This window comes from Strongylocentrotus purpuratus, unplaced genomic scaffold, assembly GCF_000002235.5.
Source record: "Strongylocentrotus purpuratus isolate Spur 01 unplaced genomic scaffold, Spur_5.0 spur5_scaffold_20, whole genome shotgun sequence".
Classification (NCBI taxonomy): domain Eukaryota; kingdom Metazoa; phylum Echinodermata; class Echinoidea; order Camarodonta; family Strongylocentrotidae; genus Strongylocentrotus; species Strongylocentrotus purpuratus.
The window spans coordinates 47,328,917-47,356,406 of NW_022145606.1; the positions used below are offsets into that span (position 1 = coordinate 47,328,917).

The 27,490-nt window shown below is 37.6% G+C and overlaps 1 protein-coding gene and 1 long non-coding RNA gene across 2 annotated transcripts in view; one reads left to right on the forward strand and one right to left on the reverse strand.

The window, feature by feature from the left end:
- The window catches only part of LOC752556 (lipoxygenase homology domain-containing protein 1), a 54,864-nt gene extending 51,703 nt beyond the window's left edge, over positions 1 to 3,161 (reverse strand). The window contains exons 1-3 of the mRNA XM_030993507.1: positions 3,001 to 3,161; positions 1,338 to 1,484; positions 802 to 977 (exon numbers count right to left, since the gene is read on the reverse strand). Of these exons, the coding sequence (XP_030849367.1) occupies positions 802 to 977; positions 1,338 to 1,484; positions 3,001 to 3,124 (447 nt within the window). The 5' untranslated portion in view covers positions 3,125 to 3,161. The remainder of the gene's footprint in view (positions 1 to 801; positions 978 to 1,337; positions 1,485 to 3,000) is intronic.
- A 12,653-nt stretch (positions 3,162 to 15,814) lies between these two features.
- Positions 15,815 to 18,505, forward strand: LOC115927499. The gene is made up of 2 exons (XR_004065676.1): positions 15,815 to 15,991; positions 17,990 to 18,505. It is a non-coding gene; the product is annotated as an uncharacterized LOC115927499 (long non-coding RNA).
- The last annotated feature ends 8,985 nt before the right edge of the window (positions 18,506 to 27,490 follow it).

The following is a 27,490-nucleotide window of genomic DNA, read 5'->3' on the forward strand; positions in this document are numbered from 1 at the left end:
TGCTTTAGTAACCATCTGTCTGTTTATATTGACCATCTATCTGTATAGACCACATTTTTTCGTTTCCCTTGAATATAGTTTCTCGTTGGATCTTGTACTATAGGAATCTGTACATACAGACCACCTGCCTATTAATACCACTGTTGATGTTTAAGGATAAAAGAAGAAATGAATTAATGCCCAAATGAATAAATCAATTAATCAATTAATAAACAAACATTTATCCATCCGTCCATATACACACATTAAACAAATGAATAAACAAATTGATTATTTAATAATTATGCATAAGATAGACAACTACAAACATTCATCCATCTGTCCATAATATACACACATTAAATAAATGAATAAATGAATTAATTAATCAATAATTATGCATTTAATATAGATAGCTACCAACATTCATCCATCCGTCCATATATACACACACATAAATTCCTTGAAATGCTAGAGCGCCCTAATGGCAGCGGTGCTAAAGCCAGGGTAAAAAATCGGGAGCGCCAGGAGTGTCAAAGTCTGACAGACATGAGCGCTATACAAGAACCCACTATTATTATTATTATTATTATTAAAGACCGTCAATACTACTGGGCCAGAAGGGATTAGACCACACAGCGAGGTCACTGACAGGTGGCTATCTCATTAACTCAGCTCTCAACTAACATAAGAAAAAGAGGATCATGGGGGACCAACAGGCACCGATTGGGGAAGTTTTCTAAATAGAGGGAGCAAGTAGCTACAAGTAGGACAGTGGGACTTTAAATGAATGAATAAATATATAAATTAATATTTACTTACCATTCCTGGAGGTGGTTTGGGCAGCTGCACACCAAACTTCTTGGCATAGTACTCAGTAAGATGTGGATCGCTAAAGGAGTTGTATTCAGGCAGTGCTATCTTACGGCCGTTCTCTACCCGGGGGTAGACGACGGCTCGCATTCGTGCATCGGAACTCAGTGTGTCTAATCTTCTTGCTGTAATATAATAATAATATGAATAATAATAATAATCTTTTTGAAGTCCACTCCAAATTTTATTAAGTTAAACCGAAAATGGAAATTCTTTTTGCCCAATTGATTGTAATCCCGGCAGCCACTGAGCCACTGTCACTATTACTGATTTCAAGTAAAGCAATATGTCACTGTTACTGATTTCAAGTAAAGCTGTTACACTGTCACTGTTTTGAATTAAAGCTGTAATACACTGTCACTGTTGATGATTTCAAGTAAAGCTGATACACTGTCACTGTTACTTTTACACTGTTACTGATTTCAAGTGGAGCTATTACACTGTCACTGTTACTGTAACTGCAAGGATTTCAACCAGTTTCTTACCAGCATAGGGCGCTATTCTGCTCATCTGACTATCGTTGCTTGTGTGACGTAACGACAGGTTGAACTTTCGTTGCTGCTTGGTGAAATCGTTGGATCGGGCATCGCGCCAGTTTGGCTTGCCTCCCACGGTGGGCCTCTTCATGGGTGCTGAAATGAACAAATCATATTAAAAAAGTGAGTTTCGATACACCATGACCTCAGAAAGAAGATATGTACTGTATTTGCTGGCGTAAAGGCCACAGTAATTTTGGAAGAGAAAATATAAAAAAGTCTGGGTGCGGCCTATGCTCCACAAGAGTAAAAAATCACAAGTGAAAACCATGAAATCAGCACAAACTAGAATAACATGTGTCTTACCGATGTAATACTGATGACATTACGATGGGTAAATAAGACAATCATTACTGGTAATCATAACCATCATCATCATTAAAAATGCCAGCATCATCATTATCATCAGCATTGAAATTGAACTGAACTTAGGCTGTGTTTTAATACCATGTACAGTAGTTGTACCTTCATATCAAATTTCATTAAAATTTGTCCAACATATACTCAAGTTATAGAATGGAAACCAAATTTGCATATTTAATGAGCTATGACCTTTGACCCACATATTCCGAAATTTAACTTAGGCTGTGATTTGATACCATGTATCTACATATCAAATTTCATTAAAATTTGTCAAATATTACTCAAGTTATCGAATCGAAACCAGATTCGCATATTTAAAGGGGAAGTCCACCCTGAAATTAAGTTAGTTTTAATAGCAGTAGAAAAATGAGAGAAACAAGTCAGTGAAAGTTTGAGCAAATTCCGATTAAAAATAAGGAAGGTAGGATTTTTGAAGTTGTGATCAATCAAACACAAATTGGCAACTCTATGACGTAAAATGCGAGCTCAACTTCCATTTGCTCAGTACTAAAAAAATCTAAAATTTTCATTTTCCCTCAAGAAAAATTTCAACCATACATGCACCCTAAATATAATAATTGCAAATATGTTTCTATACTCCCCCTGCAAGGAACAAATATATATTCCGTCATCAATAACGAAGAAAACATGATTTTATGGAATATTATGCACAAAGCAAATGAAGGAGAGCTCGTATAATAAGTCACAGAGTTGCCAATTTGTATTTGATTGATCACAACTTCAATAATTCATAACTTTCTTATTTTCATTCAGAATTTGCTCAAACTTTCACTCACCTGATTTTCTTATTATTCTGCCTCTATCGAAACAAACTTATTTTGGGGGTGGACTTTCCCTTTAATGAGCTATGACCTTTGACCTACATACTCCAAAATCAAACTTCGGCTGTGTTTTGATACCATGAACCTTCATATCAAATTTCATTAATATTCGTCAAACATCACTAAAGTTATCGATCGGAAACCAAATTTGTTATGGACGCACGCACGCACGCACGCACGCACGGAAGGAAGGACGGCTGGCAGCATTTCTACATCCCCTCCGACTTCGTCGGCGAGGGGATAAAAATAATGTCATCATCACCATCATGATCGCCATCATGATCATCATCATCATGATCGTCACCACCATCATGATCATCATCATCATTATCATCACCGTCATCATCATCATCATCTCCATGATCGTAGAATCAAAAGAAACTACAGTGTACACAACAGTTGATTACCTGAATGTGGTCTTGGTCTTGGTCTATCCACAGCAAATGGAGGGTGTGGCTCTCTCGTAGGAACAGGTCTAGCCCAGGTAGGGTTCTGGACCATGCTGGACCTGACTGCTTCTGAGTTATGCATCCTGGTCCCGGCCCTGTCCAACCCTGTCACTGCAAGGAGAATTACAAGGAGGGAAAGAGAAACAAAGAGTTCAAGGACTGACATACAAAATGGTCTGATTAAAGGTAATACAAAGTTTGGGGAAATTTTGAAAATTGGGTGGATGGTGATTCTTAACAATTTTGATATATTTGGAGGCCCCTGTAGATGTATTATAAGCACTAGAAAATGTAGCCCCTAAAACACTTCTGTTTTCGAGAAAAATTGAATGCAACAATTTACTGGTGCTCCCGGTAAATTTTGATAGATTTCAAATAGTGCCTCCTGCCGTACAATGGTAGCTGCGACCATGAAATTCTCAGAATAATAAAATAATAATAATAACAATATTTATAAAGCGCAACATATCCATCTCTAGAGATGCTCAAGGCGCATAGCTGTGATATATAATTTCCAAACAGGAATAGCTAATCGGTCGATTTTAGTCGAGCAACATTGTTTTATAGCATAATTAATATCTTGACCTTGAGAGGGAGCTATACAGTTTATTATACAGCTAGAGTTTATTATCTACAATTTAATAACTTTAGACTCGACAACGATCATTGAATATTGTAGGATCGCACATGCTTCCACTATGTTCATTTGAACCAATTTCATGACCCCAAACCAAAACTTTGTATTACCTTTAATATTTTTACTACACTGTATTATTGTCAATATTATCATCAAGCAATGTTATCATTATTATAATTATACTTATTCTCATCATTATCATTTTCATGACTATCATCTAGTGCTGTAGTCAAACGTTTAACCGTCCGGTATCCGACCGCCCATGGCGGATTCCGTTTTCAATTGGACGGTTTCGTTTTCCCGATTTTTTTTTTTTTTTTTTTTTTTTTTATATATTTTTTTTTTTTTTTTTTTTTTAAGTTTCGATTTATGCCCCTCCACCTGGCACTATGCCTGGCAATGTCTCCCAGCTCAGTAATCTGTGTGTTGACTCACCACTCCAAAACTAGAACAACACTCCAATTTGTCTGTCATCTTAGTTTGAAAGTAATCTTTGTAATAGATCTCATCATCTCAATATGTAGTTTATAATAATAATTCATCCAACTTTTACACAAGGTTCTGTCCTAGGTCCTCTACTGTTTTTAATTTACATTAATGATCTTACACATTCTTCTAAAAACAACATTGTTACTATTATTTGTGACAAGTTCACAAGCACAAATCGGCCCCTTTAAATGCACCTCGCAGTTAAATGAAAGTTGCCGACAGAGTCGGTAAAAAAAAAATAAAAAAAAAATATATATATATATTTTTTTTTTTATTTATTTTTTTTTAATTTTTTAAAATCGTTTAACCGAAAACCGTCCGGTTTTGACTGGCGGTTAAACGGAATTGGAGATATCCGTGATGTTACAGCACTACTATCATCGTTATTATTATTATCATCAATTCATCATAATGTTACTATTATCATCAATTTGAGAGCTGGCTATACAGGTGAACATGTCCCCTCCTTCGGCCCCAGTCTCTCTCAACCCATCTAATGTTCTTTTAATATCCAGGTAACACACCTATCCAAACTAATGTACATGTAACTCCAAAGACAAAAAGTTAAACAGCATGCTTCATCATTCTCCACTCATACTTTCTCCTCCTCCTCCCCATCCCGCTTCTCTCACATCTTCCTCAGTGTTAGTTATTCCCCATCTCCTCCCCCTCTCATCTGGCTTTTACATGAACATCTCTTTCACCCCATCCCTCTCTCTCTCTCTCCCCCCCCCCCCCCCCTCTCTCTCTCTCTCTCTCTCTCTCTCCCTGTTTGTCTCTTTGTTTTTCTCTCTCTCCCTGTTTGTCTCTTTGTTTCTCTCTCTCTCTCTGTCTTTCTCCCTCTCTCTCTCTCTCTCTCCCTCCCTCCCTCCTCCCCCCCCCCCCCTCTGTCTCTCTCTTTCTCTCTTTCTCTCCCTCTGTCTCTCTCGCTCAACCAGCTGATTTAAGCAGATACCCATCTCATCTCTCTACATGCACACATCATCTTCCCTTTTCTCCCCAAATACTACTCTTTCTTTCCCCTCTTCTCCGGCCTCTCTCCTTCACAACCACCACCCCCCCCCCCCCCCACACCCACCTTACCCTTCATACTGTGTTAAATAACACCAACCAATAACACGCCTGTCCAAACACAAAAGTAGCGCGCATCCCATGCACTCAAAGACCATCAAAACACAGGCCTCTTCCATTACGCACGCCAATAAGCCTCTCATGCTCCGTCGTCATGGCGATAAAAGAGAAGGCCGATTCCCAAACCGGATTGCTATGAATGAGATGACGCAGGAATGATGAGATAAGACTTCATTCAACATTATTGTATCCTATTTTAGTCAAAGAACACCATAATGCCTGATTTATTTTGAATCGTGCTAAATTGATACCATTATCGATCGATGCTCTTAAGGTTTGATGAGAGTGTGGGAGCTATTAAGTAGAATTTATAAGTCCCTGATATAGAGCTCACATGTAGATTATGTGGGGTATTAGTTAGTCCTCTAAATGTTAACTTTAAAAACGTTTTGTGTCATTAAAGGCATTGTTTAACAATGCCAAATCTGAGATGCATGGCCCTACGTGTTATCAGCGTCTGTGATATAGTGTAATATTGAAACCCTAAAAAGAATTATTTCATTCACCTGCGCTTTGCACAGACCTTTCCTGCCTTGGACTTGGAGACACCCTAAATAAAATCCCCTTTTCAAATTTCTTAGGAGTCCAAAGAGAGGGAGAGAAAAACAAAACACTTTCTTCAACCGAGCTCTTCAAGAGGAATTCTTGACCACTTCTGGGTATATGTTCATTTACAGTGTAAATTGTGTACTGTACCTGCCAGTCAATAAAGCAAGGCTATTCTAATGGTGTAACCTACATACATTGTAGTCATTATCCATGTGTATTGCATCATAATTCGCTGACACTAGATTTGGTTTTATATATGTGTACATACACTGTATGTGTGTGCAAAAGTTTCTGAAGCAGCAAACCCATAGTCCCTGGCCCGTGCCCCCCCCCCCCCACTCCGAAGTCAGAGGGACCGCATTCGTGTTTCCAAAATGTCCGGTAAAGGGGTACTTTTAGCATGACAAAGTCAGGCCCGCTAAACTGTAAAAAAAAGGGTTTATTTGACTTCTCACTCAAAAAAAAAAATCTCTCTCTCTCTCTCTCTTTGGATGCTTGAGAAATTAAAAGAGGGTGGTATAAAATAATAAAAAGGGGTGCATTTTTTTCTCTCCCTCTCTTTGGACTCCTGAGAAATTTTTTAAAAGGGGATTTAGGATGGTCTTCAAGGCAGGAAAAGCCTTTGAAAAGCGTAGGTGAATAAAATAATTGGTACTAAGGCACTTCACATAAATGAATGTATTGACTTTGGTTACATTACCGTAGGTATAATTACACGTAGATTATTAATGTACAAAGCCAATTATTAGAGCATGTGTAATCCCCTCTATTTCTCTGACCTGGCGAACGCAACAAGAACACCAACCCACCATCCCTTCAATCCACTAATCAATCGTCATGACAACAGTGGAACACACCGGTGAATGCCATTGGCAATTAATCAATGAGGTACGCATCACGCTCTGTTCAAGCAATCAGGCTCAAGGTACGACAATCATCATTGAATATTGCATGTATACTACATGTACAATGCAGTCCTAAAATAGCTTCTTCTCGCCTGCAGATGATTGCAACATTTGTCCACGCATCTTGTAATATTAAAGATTCACCTGTAGTTCTATTAGTACATATTGCATAGGGTACAGAGTATACAATGTCTGTCTAACTAAAAAGTGGGCTGAAAATATAGACAGCCTATATGTTCTTCTCTCTCTCTCTCTATCACTCGCTCTCTCTCTCTCTCACTATCACTCTTTCTCTCTTTCTCTCGATATCACTTTCTCCCTCGCTATATACAGGTGTATATCTCTGTCTCTCTCTATCACTCTCTCTCACTATCTGTCTCTCTCTCTCTCTCTCTCTCTCTCTCGCTCTCACTCTCTCTTTCTTTCTCACTATATCTCTCCATCTCATTCTGTCTCTCTGTCTCTCCCTGTCTCTGTCCCTCTTTGGAGCATAAGAACTTACCGGTAGTCATCAATTTTAATTCAACTAACTGCATCCGACTTAATTCTAAATGCGCAGTAGAATAACCCATCTAACTCTAAGTGATATTTGTTTTTCTGACCATGAAACGGTCAAATGAAAAATCTGGGTAAGGGCTCAAGTTTTATAATAATATTGTAATACATGTACATGTAGCATGACAATTCTCAAGTACAGGGGGTTAGGAGTTCCAGGTTGTTGGGATACCAAATCTGCATGCAATACAATACTAGCTTAAAAATCGATGAAGCTAAATTACGATCATTTCGAGGTAAACTTCTTGGAAATTTATAAGAATATTGATGAATTTGGTATCAGCTTGTAGAAAAAATAGTGTTCTAGGGCAGGTCCAAGCTATTTGCTTTGTGACGTACATGTACGGGACATTCAGAGACTTTAAACAAGAAATAACAATGGATTACATTATTTACATGTATATGGCTATCTTTTGGTATGAGTCTGTGGCTATTATGGGCTAGTTCATTTGTGGAAAGTTTTAGTTCTGACCAATTCATAAATTAATTTTTAATGTAATTAATGTGCTGCGTGACGTACAGGACCAGAGAATATCTGACTTTTTCAAAAATAAGTTCATCATAAAAGTTCTCTGAATTTATTAAGTTATGAGATTTATGGTAATGATATCTTAATTCGTTATGGAATCAAGCATTGATCACAACTATTACCATATTTTTCTGACCTTTCGTTGTTATGTATATACCAAAACATAAATGTTTGTACATGTATGTGACATACGGGACAACTTTTCCCTATGGGAAAATGCATTGAAATGAAGAATTTTTGTCAAAATTTGTTAAATGTGAATAATTTTAACTTAAATCAGTGACAATTAGAGTGTTTTAGAACCCAATTAGATCTTCTGACCATCACTTAATATCCTCTGTGTTAATTTATGGGGTAAATCAATACAAATTGAATTAATATATTCATACACACTATATTACCATTTTAATTCCATTTACCCATCTACAATGTATCATGTGCAGTCATGCTTCTTTTATCCATTCCATTCAACATTGCAAACAAAAATTAAATAATAATTAATGAAGAAGATGAACTTGAACTTGAAAACTTTTATTTAAACTTGTTTGGAACACGGGCACACTCGGCACATCATATTTTGTCAACGAACATTTCAAATTTCTTATGCTCTAAATGTTTGTGAACAAAGATACATTAAAAATATGAAGTCTTTTCTTCATAGCTTGTTTGAATTACTTGATAGTAATATCATAGAATTTTGAAGGAATCCAAAGATAATGCTGAACATATTGTCTTTTTTAAATCCTTTTATCACAGATTAGAACATGTACTGTATATGTTGCTGTCATATATTCAAGAATTTTGACGTACATTAATGTAGCCTACATGTTTGTGAAAGATGGATACAAAAATATAAATCTTGAATGTATTTTGTATTGATTAAAGACATCTTATTAACACCACCAGATACATGTACAAGAAATTAAAACCCTAAAGGTTTGTGTGACCTTTTCCACAATTCTATAGATTAAAGCAAAATCAACAAAAATGCATGGGTGTAAAAGTGATAAAAATCTTAAGTGGGTGAGAGTGTGAAATACTCAAAAAGGCTATCCTTCCTTAAAAGTTATGATTTAGTTTTTAGGAGATCAAAGTTCCCAAGCTGGCTCCATTACGTGTACAGTGTATGCTGTAATCCTTTACCATCATATATGTATAAAATTGTATATGACATTTAAATAGAATTTTAAAAAAAACTCTCATGAAATGGAGATCGAGCTTGATACCATGTGCTAAGATTCTTACCTGAAGCATCTATGAGTTGTAAAAGCCAGCTTCCGGTGCATCTACTACCAATTTCATTAGACTCATTCCAGGAACTAGTTCACTATTATGATTTACATATTTAGCATCCTGCCAATGTTGGGGACATCAACTGGCAAAATTGAAGTTGATAATACCAGGGGTCTGGCTTGAAGACTAATTACATCAAATTCAGTACAAACAAGTAAATTCCTAGAAGGGACCCGGTTGGAATGTTCATATATCCCTGTATACAACAAGTTTCCTAACACAGTATATATTCTCCTTTTGGTCATTTCCTTTTTCACATCTTGCATTGGTTTTATATGGGGTCGTCCCGTACGTCACACACTTGTCCCGTACGTAACATTTCTTAATTTGATTATGTAATAAACACAGAATTTTTGTAATTTTGGTTAAACCTATTTTTGTTAGGTATTCATCTAAATTAGAACTTCCTAGAATATCTTTTTTTTTTAAATTATTTTCATAATTAAAATTAAACAAATTATGATCAAATTGTGACGTACAGGACATCACACTTTGGAACCTACCTCATTTGCATAATTAATTACTTTTGAAAATTTTTATATTTTTTCCCTATTTTCTAGCATGATGGTATTTTAAACAAATAATTCAAACGAGATACAAAAATAAAAATGTATTGTCCCGTACAGTATGAGTCAAAATAAACTATACGATTTAACGCGTTTAACGCTAACGTTATAAATAACGCGTTACTAACGGGTCGGTTCTGTAGTTGCCGTTAAATGTCCCCTTGCCGTTAAATGTCCCCTTGCCGTTAAATGTCTCCTTGCCGTTAAATGTCCCCTTGCCGTTAAATGTCCCCTTGCCGTTAAATGTCCCCTTGCCGTTAAATGTCCCATACCCGTTAGGAAGTTCATTAACGGGTATGGAATTTTTCGAGTGCGCCAGGAATGTCCCAAACATTACAGTTGAAAGCAAACAGGGTCTGGTAAATTTCGCAGAGACGTACGTCTCTTTACAAGAAGCTACAACAAGTCGGCAATATCAAAGAATATTTAGAGAGCAGTAAACTTGCTCACAACGTGGTCGAATACAATCACGAAGAACGATCTTTTTAACTTAGCGATTTTCCTGTGAATTCACTATTTTTATTCACAAAAATTCAGAAATGTCCATCCAAATGATATATGTCAATTTTCATGACTTACAATTGCTTCATTCCCGAGATATATCCCTCAAAACCTGGTTAATTTTTCAGCGGAAATGCCTCCAATATCTGTCTTTTTATGTCACACTTTTTTTTACCAGCACGTCGCACAGTAGCTAGCGGAACGCTACTTCCGCATAGCGACTGCTTTAGAGAAGGGGAGGAGCTAGCCGAGCGTAATAGGCAAATTGACGTGGGCGGAACGGGAGATCTATGGCGGTGTAGACCGTCAGCGCTACGGCCTCGCTGTTGTTGGTGTTGTTATAATTGTTGTTGCAGTTATAGTTTGACATGTTTTTATTTTGTTGCCCTGCATGCTTTTCAGACGCATTTCGAGCATTGCTCGTGTTTTCAGTTTAGCTTGCTGGTGTTCATTTTATCTTGTTTCTTTGTCACTTGATTATTATGATGATATTCAGTCTCAAAAATAATTAATGCTATTTCGAGTTCTTTCCTTGTTTTTCACAACGGATTTTCTGAAAAATGACTGGTGTTTGTAGGCTCTACTACTTTTTTATGCATGCTTTGTTCTGATTTAAAATCCCGTTTTGTTTTTAACTAATAAAACTATGCATAAATTAGGTATGAAGTGAGGAATACTAGTACCGGTAGTCTACTTCCACAATGATCTATGGCCCTTTATAACCCACATGTTTGTTTTTCGTTTTTAATTTCTCTTATCTGTAAAATATGTATATATATATATATATACGAGGGTGTTTATGGCTTTATTGTCTTGCAATCAATAAAGTAAGTAAGTTTTTTTCACAAGCTACCGGTAGCATATAATTGATCATTATCCTGAGACACTACTGCTACCCCAATCCCCCCGCCCGCCCAATCATACGTAAGTGTTTCCACAAGTTACCTCTTGCAGACAATTAATCATTATCCTCCCCCTGCACCAAGACACTACCTGCCACTCCAACCAAGAAACGTCAATCCACGAACCGCCCGTGATTCCTAGGGGTGTGATAACCAAGGCTAAGATCCCTCACTGCCTCAATCAAGCCAATATTTACGACTACGATTAGTAGTGAATGTATTTTTATGATGAATACTTCGAGAACAATATCAATTACATGTACCTACCTGTTTCCACCAAGTTCTGTATAAATTTTACAGTCTATGCCCTCTTCTCCTTTGGTTCCTCACCAGAATCGCACACCATCCTTGTCATCCTTTAGTCTTCATTTGGATGTACAGTTTGTACATTATATCCCATATACAATACCAATATAATGATATGCATGCAATTATGAATAGTTTGCTATCAATGTAGCAATATCCAATACAAACTATTAGTCCTGAAAAGCAGTTGTATGTTACGGAGATAAATATTTTTTTTTAGCTCATGAATATGTGACAGTTGGCATATTCGCCGCGATGATGATAAAGAAAAGCGATGGTGATGATAATAGAGCTGGGCCAAGTAGCACAAATAGTTGCAATCGATTGTAAGTAAAGACGCTTTATTTTAATATCTTTTTTGTAAGCGTTTCATTCAACAAATCAGATTTGCGCATTTAAAAATAATGATGATGTTGATACTAACATGATGATGGTGATGATGATGTGATGGGCTGATGATGAAGTGACGCAGTATACATTTATTCAGGTAGGTGAATCATTTCTTCAAAGACAATGTGGATTCAAGCGACATCATTAGAAGGAACATAACAATTCAACCACTTCCTTGCCCTGGTCAGGGCATGGGTCAGGTAGGTGGGCAGTAATTTGGGTACTACACCTTTAATCTCTCTCTCTCTTGATAATCTATCTCGAATCACCAATGTCTCCTTTCTTATCTTCCTCTCTCTCTCTATGGATGTTTGTCCCCCCCCCCCCCCCCCAATTTTTGTTTTGTTATCTCTCTCTCTCTCTAATCGTGGACCTACACTGATCTACAAATATGTTTCATTTATTAATGTTAATTGTGATTAAGTTATGATAAAACATTGGCAATTCTCGGTTTCGTGTTTTCTGGGACGCACTGTATAGGCTGATTGTCTATCTAAAATGAGGCGTCATGTCAATCAACACCAAAGTTCCAAAACACCGCGTATATTCATGTATTTAACTTTGTTACGCGCCTTTGTTCTGAGAGCGCCACTCGGGACATACTTGGGGGGGGGGGGGGGGGGGGGGGGGGGAATGTCATAATAAATCTGTGATTATTTAATGTCGTTGTTAAAGAGCTATGCCATGTGTATTGGAACATACGGACCATTTAAAAAGGATTTAAGAAATATTTTAACTTCTCATATATATTTACAAAAAGATAAAATTATAATTTCAACACCTCATCTTTCAACATCCATCATTTTCTTGCATCCTTTTTCTCTCCAATTCCTCTCTCACTCAGTTTTTCTCCCTCCCACTCTCTAATGATCTATGACCTTCTCTCTTTTGTTTTAGATGCACACCCACCCCAATTTCAATGAAATTCCGAAAAATAGATATTATAACAGTTAGGTTTTATTATTTATAAATTATTGAGAATTTTTTAATAAAACATTTTTTTTTTTAAATCATCATTTATAAGAGATGGAATAACAAAATTAGTGGGTGCAGATGAAGTAGGTGATGGAAAAGAGAGGGGAAAAAAAAAATCGATTTCAAGAAAAAAAGAAATCGGGAGACGTAAAGATAGAAGGTAATTTATAGGAAATGGGAAAAAAATAATTACAATGATGTATTGAATAAAAATAAATCAACAAAAGGGAAAAGTAAAAATAAAAAAACACTAGGTATACAAACTTACATCCCTATCTTCACTTTAAGGTACATGCAATGTAAATTCCAATTTTAATTTCTATATTAATTTTGTCACAACACCGATTTTTCTGCTGTAAATTTACAGACTACGATCGTCATCCCAGCTGACCGTAAACCAAGGACCTTTCGTAAACCTAGCTAGATGTATATATATATGTATCTAATTGGCCCCGAGCCCTGCCAAAAAAAAAAAAAAAATAAAAATAAAGAGGTAACCACAAATGTTGCCTATTTTCTTTTTTTGCTTCCCCCCCCCCCCCCCCCCCCTATCCCGGCGGCGTTATTTTTTTTATGCGGCACAGATTGGGGTATGGCGCGTGTTAAACCTATGGGAAGTACGTTCTTTCCCTTCTGAATAGTGTCTGTACTTAGGTGAGACTAGTCATGTTAGCTAGCATTATATTAGCGCTGCGAAGAAGTTTGTATATCCATCGCGAACTATGTGTTTAGATAACACTCCTCTTCGTTTAAGTTAGTTTTATTGACTCATTATTGTGATGTTCTCCTTATTGACGTGCTGCCTCCTCTTCAGTTTTCCAATTTGATTTTAATTGTTGATGTAATGATTTTCCATGCGGTAGTGGATTAAATGTAACAGTATTAAAAACAGACCTCTACTACCTTTACTGTTTAGTACGCACACGACCAGTATTAGTCTGTAAATCAAGACCCCTTTTTAAAAAAAAGCCCCAATCTGTGCCGCATAAAAAAATAACGCATCCCGGCGACACTGCTTTCCTCTATTTTCATCATCTCTCGTACTGTATATCCTCTCTCCCTTTCTATCTAAATGTATCATTTCATCAGTCCCCTCTATTTTCCCTATGAAATGAAAATGTAAAGACAAGCAGTTGTACGCATATACAATTTCAAATTATGTTCCTGTATGTATATTCGTATCAATAGCCGTCGGAATATATTCCAACACTATAGTAATGCTTGTATGGAGAGCTACGGTCAAGGCTTAATAGCAAACTTCCTGTCACATACAAAAAAAGCTTACTCTGAATGTGGCCTGCTATTGACACTCGGCGGGGGCAAAGAGCGTTGTCCTAGCTACAAGGCCTAATGTCTATTGTTCAGGGGGATCCTATGTTCAAGGGGATCCCCCTTGAACAATAGGTATTACGTAAGGATCTAAGCCACTGGCTATAGGGAGCAGTAGCAGGCCGGAAATGAATAGAATAAGTGAATGGCCAACTGTATTTGTGTTACTTTTAGTTAGCGGTACAGTGCCCCCCCCCCACATTTTCAAGTACCTCAAAAGGGCCCCTTTTCCATAGAAAAGTGCCCCTTCCCCTTTAATAACTACCCCTTTTTAACTCGGATAAGCGCTCCTGGTATTTTCACAAATGCTCCTTTTTCTGTTGATAACTATACCTCCATTAAAAAAAGAGAAAGAGTAGCAAGCTGAGAATGAATAGAATGAATGGCAAACTGTTTTTGTGTTACGTTTAGCTAGCGGTACAGTGCCCCCCCCCCCCCGTTTTTCAAGTACCCACAAAGTGCCCCTTTTACTTTGACAAGTGCCCTCTTTCCTTTGTTGTAGAAGTGACCCTTCCCCTTTTAATAACTACCCCCTTTTAACTCGGACAAGCGCACCTTATAATTTCATAAATGCCCCTTATAATAATAGCTACCTCAATTTATAAAAAAAGCACTTCCCTTCTCGTAAATGCCCCTTTTCAGGTACGAGAAGTTAATCATTTTTACTTCAGATAAGGGCCCCCTTCACCTCCGGAAAATGCCCCTATCAAAATATGATTGGTGCCCCTTTTCTTTCAACTAATGCCCATTTCCCATTATCGTAAGTGCTTTTTCATTCCTGATGAGTGCCGCCTTTTGTAGTTTTAAGAAGAGCCCAATTTTCACCTCTTCAATTATAACCTTTATCGCATAACTTCATAAAAAGATGATTTCAAAGTTGTTTGGGTTATGAACTTGTATTAATATGGACAAATATGGCTGTTGTGTCAGAGAAAATGACGCGCATGCTGTGAGATTTTAAGGAAAGGAATGAATATGAGAAAAGTTGAAAGGACGGGAGAGAGAGGGAGAGGAAGAGATGAGGGGAGACGGGGTATATAGAGAGAAAGAAGAGAGAGAGAGAGATGGGGAGGGAGAGTGAAAGAAGGAGGGAAGATAGTGAAGAGATAAAGGGGGCGGAGTAGAGAGAGACTGGAAGAAAAACAAAAGATCGCTACTATATTCACCCCTAAACTTGATTTACTAGTATGTGCTCGCGCTCGCGTGGCCCTATAGCTGTCACATTCCACCAGCCTTCAACCACCAAGTCCCCAGAGAAACAAATTTATCTCTTATCTTGCTGACATAAGTATATCAGTCAACGACTGGATTCTAATCTCAATTTCTTGCTGAGAGACTTGATGCATGGACCTACTACAAACCATGCTTGATGACAGAGAAAGTGCATTTTACGCAATGTAAGAGTACACAGGCAGGGAGGAAGTTTCCATTGATTTAGGTTTCCACCCTAGGACCAGGGACTTGGAACTTGAAGACTGCTAGGACCTACTTCTTGGTAACTTTTATGTACTTTAATATACCATGTAGGGACTTCCATGCTAAAAATAGCTATGCTAAGCTGAAAGCATGTTTTTTTTAATCACCGTATTTAAATAAATAAACAAACAAAACTGGCTCACTGCTATGCAATATCAAGAGCACGTTCGAAGCTCCCGGTAATTCAGATTGTATTGCACAGAGATGGTTCTCCAGCCACGTAATGATCTAAATAGAAGATAAAAAGGCATTCTCCTCGTGGCCATCTTTTTCCCTTTATTATTTCATATATCATGTCTTCCTCTTTCCAACATTTACTACCTAGTCTCACGGATCAATCTACGATACAGGTTGGTAGAAAGTGATGAGGCACTTTATACACAAAATGATGTGCCTGATGTTGGCAAGTGCATAAAGTAAGTACTTGGTCATCCTACTAAACAATTTTATCAATCAAGTAATTCAAGTATGTCAATTGTCAGATCGCGTTATTACCAAATGACAAATTGAAGAATCGGAAGGAATTAAATTGAATTCCAAGAACCAAAAATACGTCTCTTCTGAGGACTCGATGAGGTCAGGTGCATTTACTGTAAGGGGTGGGGGGGGGGGTGTAATACAAAGTAGTCATTTTTTTAGGAAATCAATAGTGAAAAACAAAATATCTTAAATATTAAAATAATGTTGGAAAGACTGAATTAGTAACGAGTTGCAAAGAAAAACTAGACACCAAGTCCTGAGAATAGTCCAAATCCTTCCCCATACACCCCAAAACTGAACTACCGCTTTAAGATATGTTAATGGGGAACGAAACATGATTTTATAAGAATGAAAATGTAGAAAGCGAGTAATACAAATTAGTTATTTCTTAAGAAAGTCAATAATGAAAAACAACAAAAGATTTTAAAATAAAGTCGGAAAGACTAGATAGTAAAGAGTTTCAAAGAAAACAAGTCATAGTGAAACATAAGTGATGTTCAACATATTACTCTAATGCAGGGCAAGAAGAAAAAAAACGATGTCAAAATAAAACGTTGAATGTTTGAAAACTGTTAAATTAGTATTATAAACGACGTTGTTAGTACCAAAAATAGCAACCAATAACAAAATAATGAACATAAATCAACAACATGCATATTTCTGTAAAAATAAATTCATGCAACCGTTCCTGAAGGCATGTTTTCTGTGCCATGTCCTGGATGCAAAAGATAAAAAAAGACACACTACAAATTAAATATTTAAAGGCATGGAGAAAATAGAGGTGTTTCTCGTCATTGGCAGCAGGGGGCTACTAATTATTATGTACTGCAAAATGGAACAAAAGAGCTAGGCCACTGTTCATGATTGACATGCGATGGTAGCAGTAGAGACGCTGCTCAGATACATGCATTGCATTGTTCTCCTATATGGGATTATAAATGTGTGGCAGGTTAATCAAAAGCAGGGGGAACAAATTTATAAAGCAGTAGCTATCCGGATAAATTGGATCCCTATCTTTTATACTATTCATCGCGTTTTTCTTCCTCTTTGTCCTGCTATGAAATTGGCAGAAAATGAGATTTTGCTTCTGATGTTCACCTTGCGAGACCGTAGCCCTGTAAAAACTCAACAATTTTGAGCTAACAATGGGCATAATTGGCATCGAATAAAATGGCTTTGATTTAGGGCGAGCAACCGTTCAATGATAAATCGGGATGACTACAATGCTTTTTCACGTGTCTTACGTTTGCAAAATCTCGCGCTCATGATGACATAATTGCTTCATTATTTTGACCTTATTGATGGAATAGTACCTGGATTTGAAGTCAGTTATCGTCCGTCTGCATAAGTTATCATATCAGCTTAATTTAAGATAAGTTTGACATTATTTTGTCGATTTTTTTTTTAAAATTCCATGCTCGTATTTTGAGTTGATAAGTATTTCAGATACTATAGGCATCATTTTCTTGAAGCGCATATCCAGACTTCGGTAAATTTTAGAAGATAATTACAATGTTTCAGAAATTCAGATTGATATGGCATTGTTCTATCGTAAATCACTTTGAATATAATTTTATGCGTGCTTGTTTTTTTAGATGATAATTACGATGCATGACTCAAACATCCCCTTAAAAAGTAGGGACATCACATTTACAGGGTTGTTCGTAATCCCTTAAAAGGGATTACCTGCTAATCGCCTTAATCCTATCATAGCCCCTATTCAGGATCTGACAGTTATATTCATGAGCCAAGGGCCAGGGAGTGATCTTCACAGTGTAGTGCACGTGTAGTTCTGTGATATTGGTATTCATTTTTTTCAATCATTTTTGTCACTGCGTAGGCTTACTCTTTGCCATAAAAGCCTGTATACATCGGCGATATATAATTGATTCGCTTCTCTCCCCTTCGATCTATCTCTCTTTTATTTTCTCAAGCGCCTGGTGATAACCGTGATATTGGTATTCATTTTCTTCAATCAATTTTTTTATTTTCCGTCGACTTACTTTTTGTCGTAAAAGCCTGTAACATCAGTGATATATAATTGATTTCGCTTCTCTCTTCTCTGCGATCTATTTTGTCAAGCGCCTGGTGATATTGGCATTCATTTTCTTCAATCATTGTTTTCGTTCCGTCGACTTACTTTTTGTCGTAAAAGCCTGTAACATCAGCGATGTATAATTGATTTAGCTTCTCCCTCCCCTTCGAGCTATCTCTCTTGTATTTTGTCAATGTCCTGGTGATATTGGAATTATTTTTTTCATTCATTTCTTTCGTTCCGTCGACTTACTTTTTGTCATAAAAGCCAGTAACATCAGCGATATTTAGTATAATTGAATTCACTTCTCTCTTCCCTGCGATCTATCTCTCTTTTATTTTGCCAAGCGCCTGGTGATATTGGAATTCATTTTCTTCATTCATTTCTTTCATTCCGTAGGCTTACTCTTTGTCATGCAAGCCTGTAAGATCAGCGATATTTATTTGTTTTCGCTTATTTCTCTCCCGCGATCTATATCTTTTTTTTTTTCCTTCTCAAGCGCCGATGATATTGGCATTCATTTTCTTCATACATTTCTTTCGTTCCGTCGACTTACTCTTTGCCATGAAAGCCTGTAACATCGGCGATATATAATTGATTCGCTTCTCTCCCCTTCGATCTACATGTATCTCTCTTTTATTTTCTCAAGCGCCTGGTGATAACCGTGATATTGGTATTCATTTTCTTCAATCATTTTTTTTTCGTTCCGTCGACTTACTTTTTGTCGTAAAATCCTGTAACATCAGTGATATATAATTGATTTCGCTTCTCTCTTCTCTGCGATCTATTTTGTCAAGCGCCTGGTGATATTGGCATTCATTTTCTTCAATCATTTTGGTCGTTCCGTCGAAAGCCTGTAACATCAGCGATGTATAATTGATTTAGCTTCTCCCTCCCCTGCGATCTATCTCTCTTTTACTTTGTCAAGCGCCGGGGTGATATTGGCATTCATTTGCTTCAATAATTTGTTTCGTTCCGTTTACTAACTTGTCATAAAAGCCTATAACATCAGCGATATTTAATTGAATTCGCTTCTGTCTCTCTCCCGCAACTCATTAATTGTTTTATTTTCTCAAGCGCCGATGATATTGGCATTCATTTTCTTCAATCATTTCTGTCGTTGCGTAGGCTTACTTTTTGCCATGAAAGCCTGTAACATCATCAATATTTGATTGTTTTCGCTTCTTTCTCTCCCGCGATTTAATGTCTCTTTCATTTTTTCAAGTGCCAGTGATATTGGTTTTCATTTTCTTCATTCATTTCTTTCGGTCTGTCGGCTTACTTTTTGTTATAAAAGCCTGTAACATCAGCGATATTCTATTGTTTCCGCTTCTCTCTCTCCCGCGATCTATATCCTTTTCAATTTATAGTACAAGTTCTAGTACACACACACACTGAGACAAACGCAGTTAATCTGGCACACTCGTGATTAAAGGTATTGTAGTCAAGGTGATTACGTAATAGATAATTGTCCCTCGCTAGTTAAGAGGATTAGAGATAATTAGATTTACTTGGAGGAGAGGTAAAGGAATGACCTGTGAAAGTGATGTCCTGAAGCCCGAGTAAGCAGGGACTTAATAGGATAAAGGGTAGACTCGACGTTTGGGGCATGGTTTCAGACATTTTAGGCATCAATTTCTCGAAGCGCATATCGTTAATTCGTTCGCTACTAAATTTTGAGAAGATTATTAGGATGTTCAGATTAGTTTGGCTTTGTTTTATCGTAAATACTTTTGAATATACTCGTATCTTCAGATGATAATTACGATGTTTCAGATATTTTAGGCATCATTTTCTTGAAGTGCATATTGTTCCTTCGTTCAGTCAATTTTAGAAGATAATTACGATGTTACAGATATTTTAGGCATCATTTTCTCGAAGCACATATCGTAACTTCGTTCGCTAATTTTGAGAAGATAATTAGGATGTTTCAGATTAGTTTGGCATTGTTTTATCGTAAATAATTTTGAATATACTCGTGCTCGTATTTTGAGATGATAAGTACGATGTTTCAGATATTTTAGGCATCATTTTCTTGAAGTGCATATTGTTCCTTCGTTCAGTCAATTTTAGAAGATAATTACGATGTTACAGATATTTTAGGCATCATTTTCTCGAAGCACATATCGTAACTTCGTTCGCTAATTTTGAGAAGATAATTAGGATGTTTCAGATTAGTTTGGCATTGTTTTATCGTAAATAATTTTGAATATACTCGTGCTCGTATTTTGAGATGATAAGTACGATGTTTCAGATATTTTAGGCATCGTTTTATTGAAGCGCATATATCGTTCCTCCTTTCGGTCAATTTTAGAAGATAATTACGATGTTTCAGATATTTTAGGCATCATTATCTCGAAGCACATATCGTAACTTCATTCCCTAATTTTGAGACGATAATAAGGATGTTTCAAATTAGTTTGGCATTGTTTCATCGTATTTAATTTTGAACATACTCGTGCTCGTATTTTGAGATGATAATTACGATGTTTCAGATATTTTAGGCATCATTTTCTTGAAGCGCATATATCGTTCCTTCGTTCGGTCAATTTTAGAACATCATCTAACAAAACTAACAAAACTAACAAAACTAACAAAACTAACGGGTAACGCTAACGTCTAACGGGTAACGCCTACAAACGTTAAATATATAATTAACGTATTGCAAACGTTACACGCGTTAGGGGGGTTAGTTTATTTTGACTCATACTGTACGTCACGCTAATTAATAAAAATCAAAGTTCGTGACCTTGGCACTCTTCGTATTTTGATTAATTTTTTAATTATTTATCAGATTCATAAAATTCATAGTTTCAGCTTTAAAATAAGGTGTAGTTTGTTAAATATATATAAAGATGAAATTTGACCCCCAGAGAGGACAATAGCTTGGACCTGCCCTCTACGAGAAAATTACGATTATTTTGTTTAGTCCGTTTTTTTTTTTTTTTTTCCTCTACAAAATGTCAAAGTTGGGGGTGCAGCCTATGCGGCGCTGGGGCCTTTTCGCCGGCAAATGCGGTATCTGTTTACTGGTTCGAGGGACGGTCCAAGTGTTTTACTATTGGCTGATCGTGTATTATACATGTGCATGGATGTGTGCAACTTTACAATGTAAGAGAGTCTACTGCCGTTACAGTGAGAAATGTAGGCCTACAGGCTATATCTACCCTAGAATAATTTCCATCAATAGAAAAATAAGACTCATTGATTATTGCTATGAATACTGATACCAATGTACACATTGTGCAGCTTGTATGCATGCAATGTTATACAAACAAAAAGCATGTTTAATTGTATTAATTTTATTAAAAACAAATACCGGTACCCATGAAATTGTTTTGTAATTATACAGAGCCTATCATTTGGGATTTTTTTTTTTATCCATTTACGGTTGAAAATGAAGCAGGTCTGTACATGTGCATGTACATATAGAAAGAAAGAAAAAGAGAAAGAAAGAGAAAGAGAAAGGAAAAGAGAAAAAGAAAGAGAAAAAGAAAGAGAAAGAGAAAAATGGGAAAGAGAAAAATGGGAAAGAGAAAGAGAAAGAGAAAGAGAAATAGAAAGAGAAATAGAAAGAGAAATAGAAAGAGAAAGAGAAAGAGAAAGGGAAAGAGAAAGAGAAATAGAAAGAGAAAGAGAAAGAGAAAGAGAAATAGAAATAGAGAGAGAAATAGAAAGAGAAATAGAAAGAGAAAGAGAAGAGAAAAGGGAAAGAGAAAGAGAAAAAAGAGGAGAGAGAGAAAGAGAAAGAGAAAGAGAATGAGAAAGAGAAATAAAAAGAGAAAGAGAAATTAAAGAGAAATATAAAAGAAAGAGAAGAAGAAATGGAAGAAGGAGAAAGATGACTTTTAAAAGAGCAAAAGAAAGAGAAATAGAAACACAAACATTGTACTACTAAAGGAGCCTGTACATAAAGACAGCCTGCCTATAAAGACCATTTTTCTTGTCTCCCTTTTTGACAGGTTTCACTGTCTTAAGAGAATGATAAAATACCTTCTCTTTCCTTGTTTTATTTCTTTATCTGTAACTAAGGAGAGTGAAATTGGATGCCAGGCACAATCTACCTCATCAATTTCCCAAATTTACGCCTGGGGAGAAAACAAGTTGAAAGATACGAGACACCCCTTTCTACATGTACACACAAGGCTCGTCTTCATCAGCTCGAGATTGCCAAATATCCCGCTAATTTCAGACTCTGGATATTATCCTAATGCTAGAAATCGCGTCTTTACCAGACCGATACGCTCATCACAAACTAGCTCGAAAAATAATCTCGAGATTGACGCATGCTTACTTCAGAGACTGCATGACTGTACGACCAGCGTGCGGATTCAAGATTTTACCTGCGCTGTACAACGTAAACAGGAAATCGTAGTGCATGATGGGATCGGGATATTTGACTCCGAACTTCGGTCTGATGAAGACGGGCGCAAACTATCCAGCTATTTGGGAACAAGCTGGATATTTTGCAAACTAGACCAAGATTTTTTGTGAAATTATCCCGACCAAATATCCCACTAATTTGTACTGCGGGCTGATGAGGACGCAAATTAGCTGGATAATTTGCGATCGGGATAGGTGAAATAGCGGGATATTTGGCAATCTCGAGTTGATGAAGACAGGCCTACAGTGTACTCATGAATTACAGGCCGCTGCAATCATCCTGAAACCCTAAGATGATTTGACGACAGTGAGCTAGGGCCGGGGAAGACACACTATAAACATGTCATTGTCAACCTTTCCTTGAGCTAATAAGCCAGTTCACGGTTGCAGTATGAGCATGAGCAGATAAAGGTCATTGCAGAACAAATTGTGAATTACACAGAGACGAAATACTGGATACGTGCTCATGAAAGTTATGTAATCATTATTCATTCATGCACGAGCAGTGCACTCCATGATACACAGGATGAAGTACAGTATTCTTTGAAAAGGGGGAACAAAGGCTATTTATGTAGCACCTCCATCGCTATAGCAGTGATTATTTCAAATGTACAAAGTGGGACCTCTCACTATGAACAGGAATGACAAAGAAAGCGGACAAAATATACAGTTCCTCAGGTAGACAAAGGTACATCCCTTCACTGCTCTTATGTAAAAATGTGTAGAACAGGTGTCACATGCATGTTCACCTTTTTACATAATAGCAGTGAAGGGATGTTCCTTTGTCTACCTGAGGAACTGTATAGTTTGTCTGCTACCTTTGTCCGTCATATTCATAGTGATCACTATAGCAGTGATTATTTCAAAATGTACAAAGTTGGACCTCTTCATGTTATGAAGATCTGTGGATATTTGGGGTCATTGAAGCCACTTAATTACTAACCGTGAACTGGTATATTGGCACACGTACCTTTACATATAACCTAGAATCTGTCTTTCGTCCTTTACATTGTGCATACATTTCTCATCTCAGAAGTTCTTTTCTTCAATCTTAAAGCCCCACTGCACTACTTGTAGCTACTTGCTCCCTCTATGTAGAAAATAATGCCTAAGCGGTGCCTGTTGGTCCCCCATGATCCTCTTTTTCTTATGTTAATTGAGAGCTGAGTTGATGAGATAACCACTTGTCAGTGACCACACTGGGACTCTGTGGGAGGTTAATCCCCCTGGCCAAACTAGTGCAGACTGGCTTTAATTGATTCCTTTTGATTCCCCAGCCGTCAACTTGGGAAATAGACAAGGTAGATATTGGGCTTCCTTTTTCTAGTGACATTGTTGTTAAAATTTAAAATGTACACGTAGAGGCAGTGGCTTACATATATATCTACAGGGGGGGGGGGGGGGGGGAGTAGGGGATTTACACCCTCCCCCCCCCCCCCCCTTAGGCTGCCAACTGAAAATGTGATGTACATAGAAAAACGCCATCATGTGTCCAGACCCACATAGTATTAGTAGATGTTAGTACATGTAGATGCCAGGAAAACATCAATTACGGGGGTTCAAAATACCACCAAAAAAATCTGATTTGCCATGGATCGATTACCGGTACAGATAACTTTCATGAATTAAAACACTCATTGTACAGTGTACATTTAAATACAGATTTGGTTTGGACAGGAGTGTGCCGCTCAAACCTCGAAACCCCTACCCTTTTTTAAGGGTCATTTTCTTGGAATAAGGCCCAATTTTTTCACAATTTGGGGTGTTTTGAAAAACGGACCCATTTTTGAATGGTATTTTTGTTAAAAATGGGACCCATGTTTAGGGGTTTTGGGCGACAAAATGACCCATTAGAGCGGCACACCCGTTTGTTTTAATATGTAATAAGGCTGTGCACAACAGTGTAATGAGGTACCCAAGTACACTCCCATGCTTACAAGCGAATACTCGAGTATTCGGACGCCATGTTTTTTATAATTTTTTTGATTTTTCTTTAATTTTTTGATTTTTTGATTTTTTTGATTTTTTTTGATTTTTTGCCACTACCATACCACTCGGCAGTTTCCCAGGTCCCTCGCCAAAAACGCATGCAATTTTACTTTGAGTTGCAGTTGAAGGCGCCGTTTTAATAAGAATAATAACAGTAAACAATGCTGTTTTAAAAACCAAAGATGGCAGAATAATCCATTTTCCTCCAAGTCCAAACAGAAATCTGGACATTTGGTCCCAGTTTCTGAAAGGTGAGTTTGACAGTGCTTGAGTTGGGAAACATTTTTATCGACGGTACCATGCCAGCGGTCGCCGCTCTCCATGGCACGGGTAAGCGTGGGCCTGGACATTTTTTTTTTTTTTTTTAATTTTTTTTTTTTTTTTGCGGCCGAATATTCGGGTACGAGATATCGTACCCGAGTAGTTGTCAACCGTGCGGGTACTCAAGCATTCGACTACCCGTCGCAGCCTTAATATGTAACCGCCCCCCCCCCCCCCCAGAGTTACTCCAAGCCAGGCTTAGTTAGAGTTATAGACAGTTTTGAGTTATCCAGACCCCTGAATGAAGCTCTCACGCACGATGCACGCGCTAGATTTCGAATAAACGCTATACCTTATATACGTGACGTGTTATACCCTTGCTCGCGCGCCGAGTCATGAAAATGTCACGCATTGCTGATCTTTGAACTTGGCTTCTCTGATGAAGCCGTATTGTAATTTTCAGTAACTGAAGAATTAGTAATTTATTATTGATCATAAACAAATGACAAACCTATTGACCTATTCATAAATTACAGTGTATGTACAAACATATGTACTTGACAGAAATATCCATCTGGTATATAGTATTGTAATAACTGACATTTGTCAACCTTCCCCAGGCCCATACACGTCATGAGAATTTGACTTGGTGGTTGTTGGGTCTAGAAATCAACATGAAAACAAAAAGGAAGGAGAGAGAAAGACTAAACGTATTAAATAATACATTCTAGATCTACAGTGACAATTTTTTTAATTATTGCTAAATCATAAACGCCTGTCACTTAATGCCTGAACCTGGCAAGGCCTGGTTAAAAAAGGATGAGCGGCATAAAGACCAGCCAGGAATTCAATTCAAAACTCTTCCAACACCAACAACAAAAAACACCATCTTCATTTTGAATCTGCATTCAAATTTGCAATGTCCTCACTCCTCAGCTTGGAAAGGGGGCCAATAGGGACCTTCTGAGATCAGCTGCTTTGCACCGATCAATACCCTCAATTTCCCCGAGAACTCTGCGGTAGCAATTCGAATGCATGACCTCCATCTCCGCATGAATCTCACTCGATGTCAGTCACACACTAACCGCACTCAGCTCAGTGCAGTGTACGAGCATCATCACCGACATCAGCGCAAAGTTCGAACTTAAACATCGCATTATAGTCCATTTTCACGCTCATAATTTCAGTCTACTTACCGAAAAAGGGCTTCTAATTCTCTTCAAAGTATATGCTACTAAGATATCTTGATAACGATCCCAGAAATTAATCCAAAATGTGACTTTCCGAAGGTGTAGTCAGTGGTTTTAGTCAAAAGGCGTTGATCGCCGATTTTCACGTGTGAAAAAACGCTATTCACAATAACAACCATCGTTTGGGCAGGTTGCTAAGGAAGTGCGCATGCGCAGATCAATTAGCAGCACCTGCATTATTTATACAAGTGATCTTATGAAATTATCGGCAGGTGGTTTTAAAGTGAAATCGGGTGGGTGGAAAGGGAGGGGAAATAAAAGAAGAATAAAACAAGAAGAGATAGATCAGGTACGGAATTTCTGTGTTTCGGGATTTTTTTTAAAGGAAATAAATCTGATGTTGATGATCTTGATGTGGATAGCGAAGCCCTATAGCTAGGCCTCCTTCTCTCGAAGTTTTACGCTGGAGCTCGGAATCAAAACGGTGAATACTACAGCAAGAAAACGATGCAGGCTTTGCGATTAATTTAGCCTCCAAAGGCACATTTCCTGGCGACAGAAATGTGGACATTACCAAAGAGGATTCGTTTTCGACAAGTGGGAAACGTTTAAAGCTGTTGTGAAAAAAAAATCTCAAAGCAACAGGAAGAGCTGCTGTGAAACACCACCCTGCCACCATTCCGAAGGATAAGTTTTCCTGACACCATGCTGTATTTTGCTAACAGGTATGGGGTTTTAAGTAGCATGAGGCCAGGAGATTTTGTCCTCCATGAAGCAGACAGAAATGACAGTGAGTACTTTACACTCTGTGATATATTTACCAAAAAACATGCAGATGATGATGATGATGACTGATGAGAGCCAGACAGGACAGATGTGTTAATTCCTTGCCGGGAAATCCACTTTGCCCTGTGACCAGCCTCAAAATGTAGCTGTTCGTACTGAATAATGCCTGTAAATGGATGTGGCAGCTAGCAGAGGCCGAAATCAAAAGCAAAAGTAACTGATGCTTCGTGATGTGCAAATGCACCGCTTGGAACGAATACATTGGGCTATTCAAATGTTGAAGGAAATCTGCCAAGAAGCAGGCTGCAAAATATCTGGACGAGGCAGGATATCCATCCCGAGACATAGCTGAAACTACGCACGCACAAGTGAAGCCAAGAAAAAGATGATGTCAGAAACATTGTAAGAAATGTACTCCACAAACCCGAAGATCAGTGGCAGTGCAAATGTTGAGGAAAAACCATCTATACATCCAGTGGCGGATCCAGGGGGGGGGGGGGGCGAAACGGCCGAGGCTCCCCCCCCCCCCCTATTGGCGGCGCAAAAAAAAAGGAAAAAAAAAAGAGGACGAACAGAAGAGAAAAAAGAAAGGAGAAGAGGAGAAAAAAAAGGAGAAGAGAAAAGAAAAGAGAAGAGAAGAGAAAGAAAAAAAAAGAAGAGAAAAGAAAAGAGAATTAGAGAAAAGATAAAGAAGAAAGCCCCCCCCCCCCCCCCTCCCTCCCACTTCGGAGGGACCGAATTTGTGTTCCCCAAATTTCCGATAAAGAGTTACTTTTCACGCAACAAAGTCC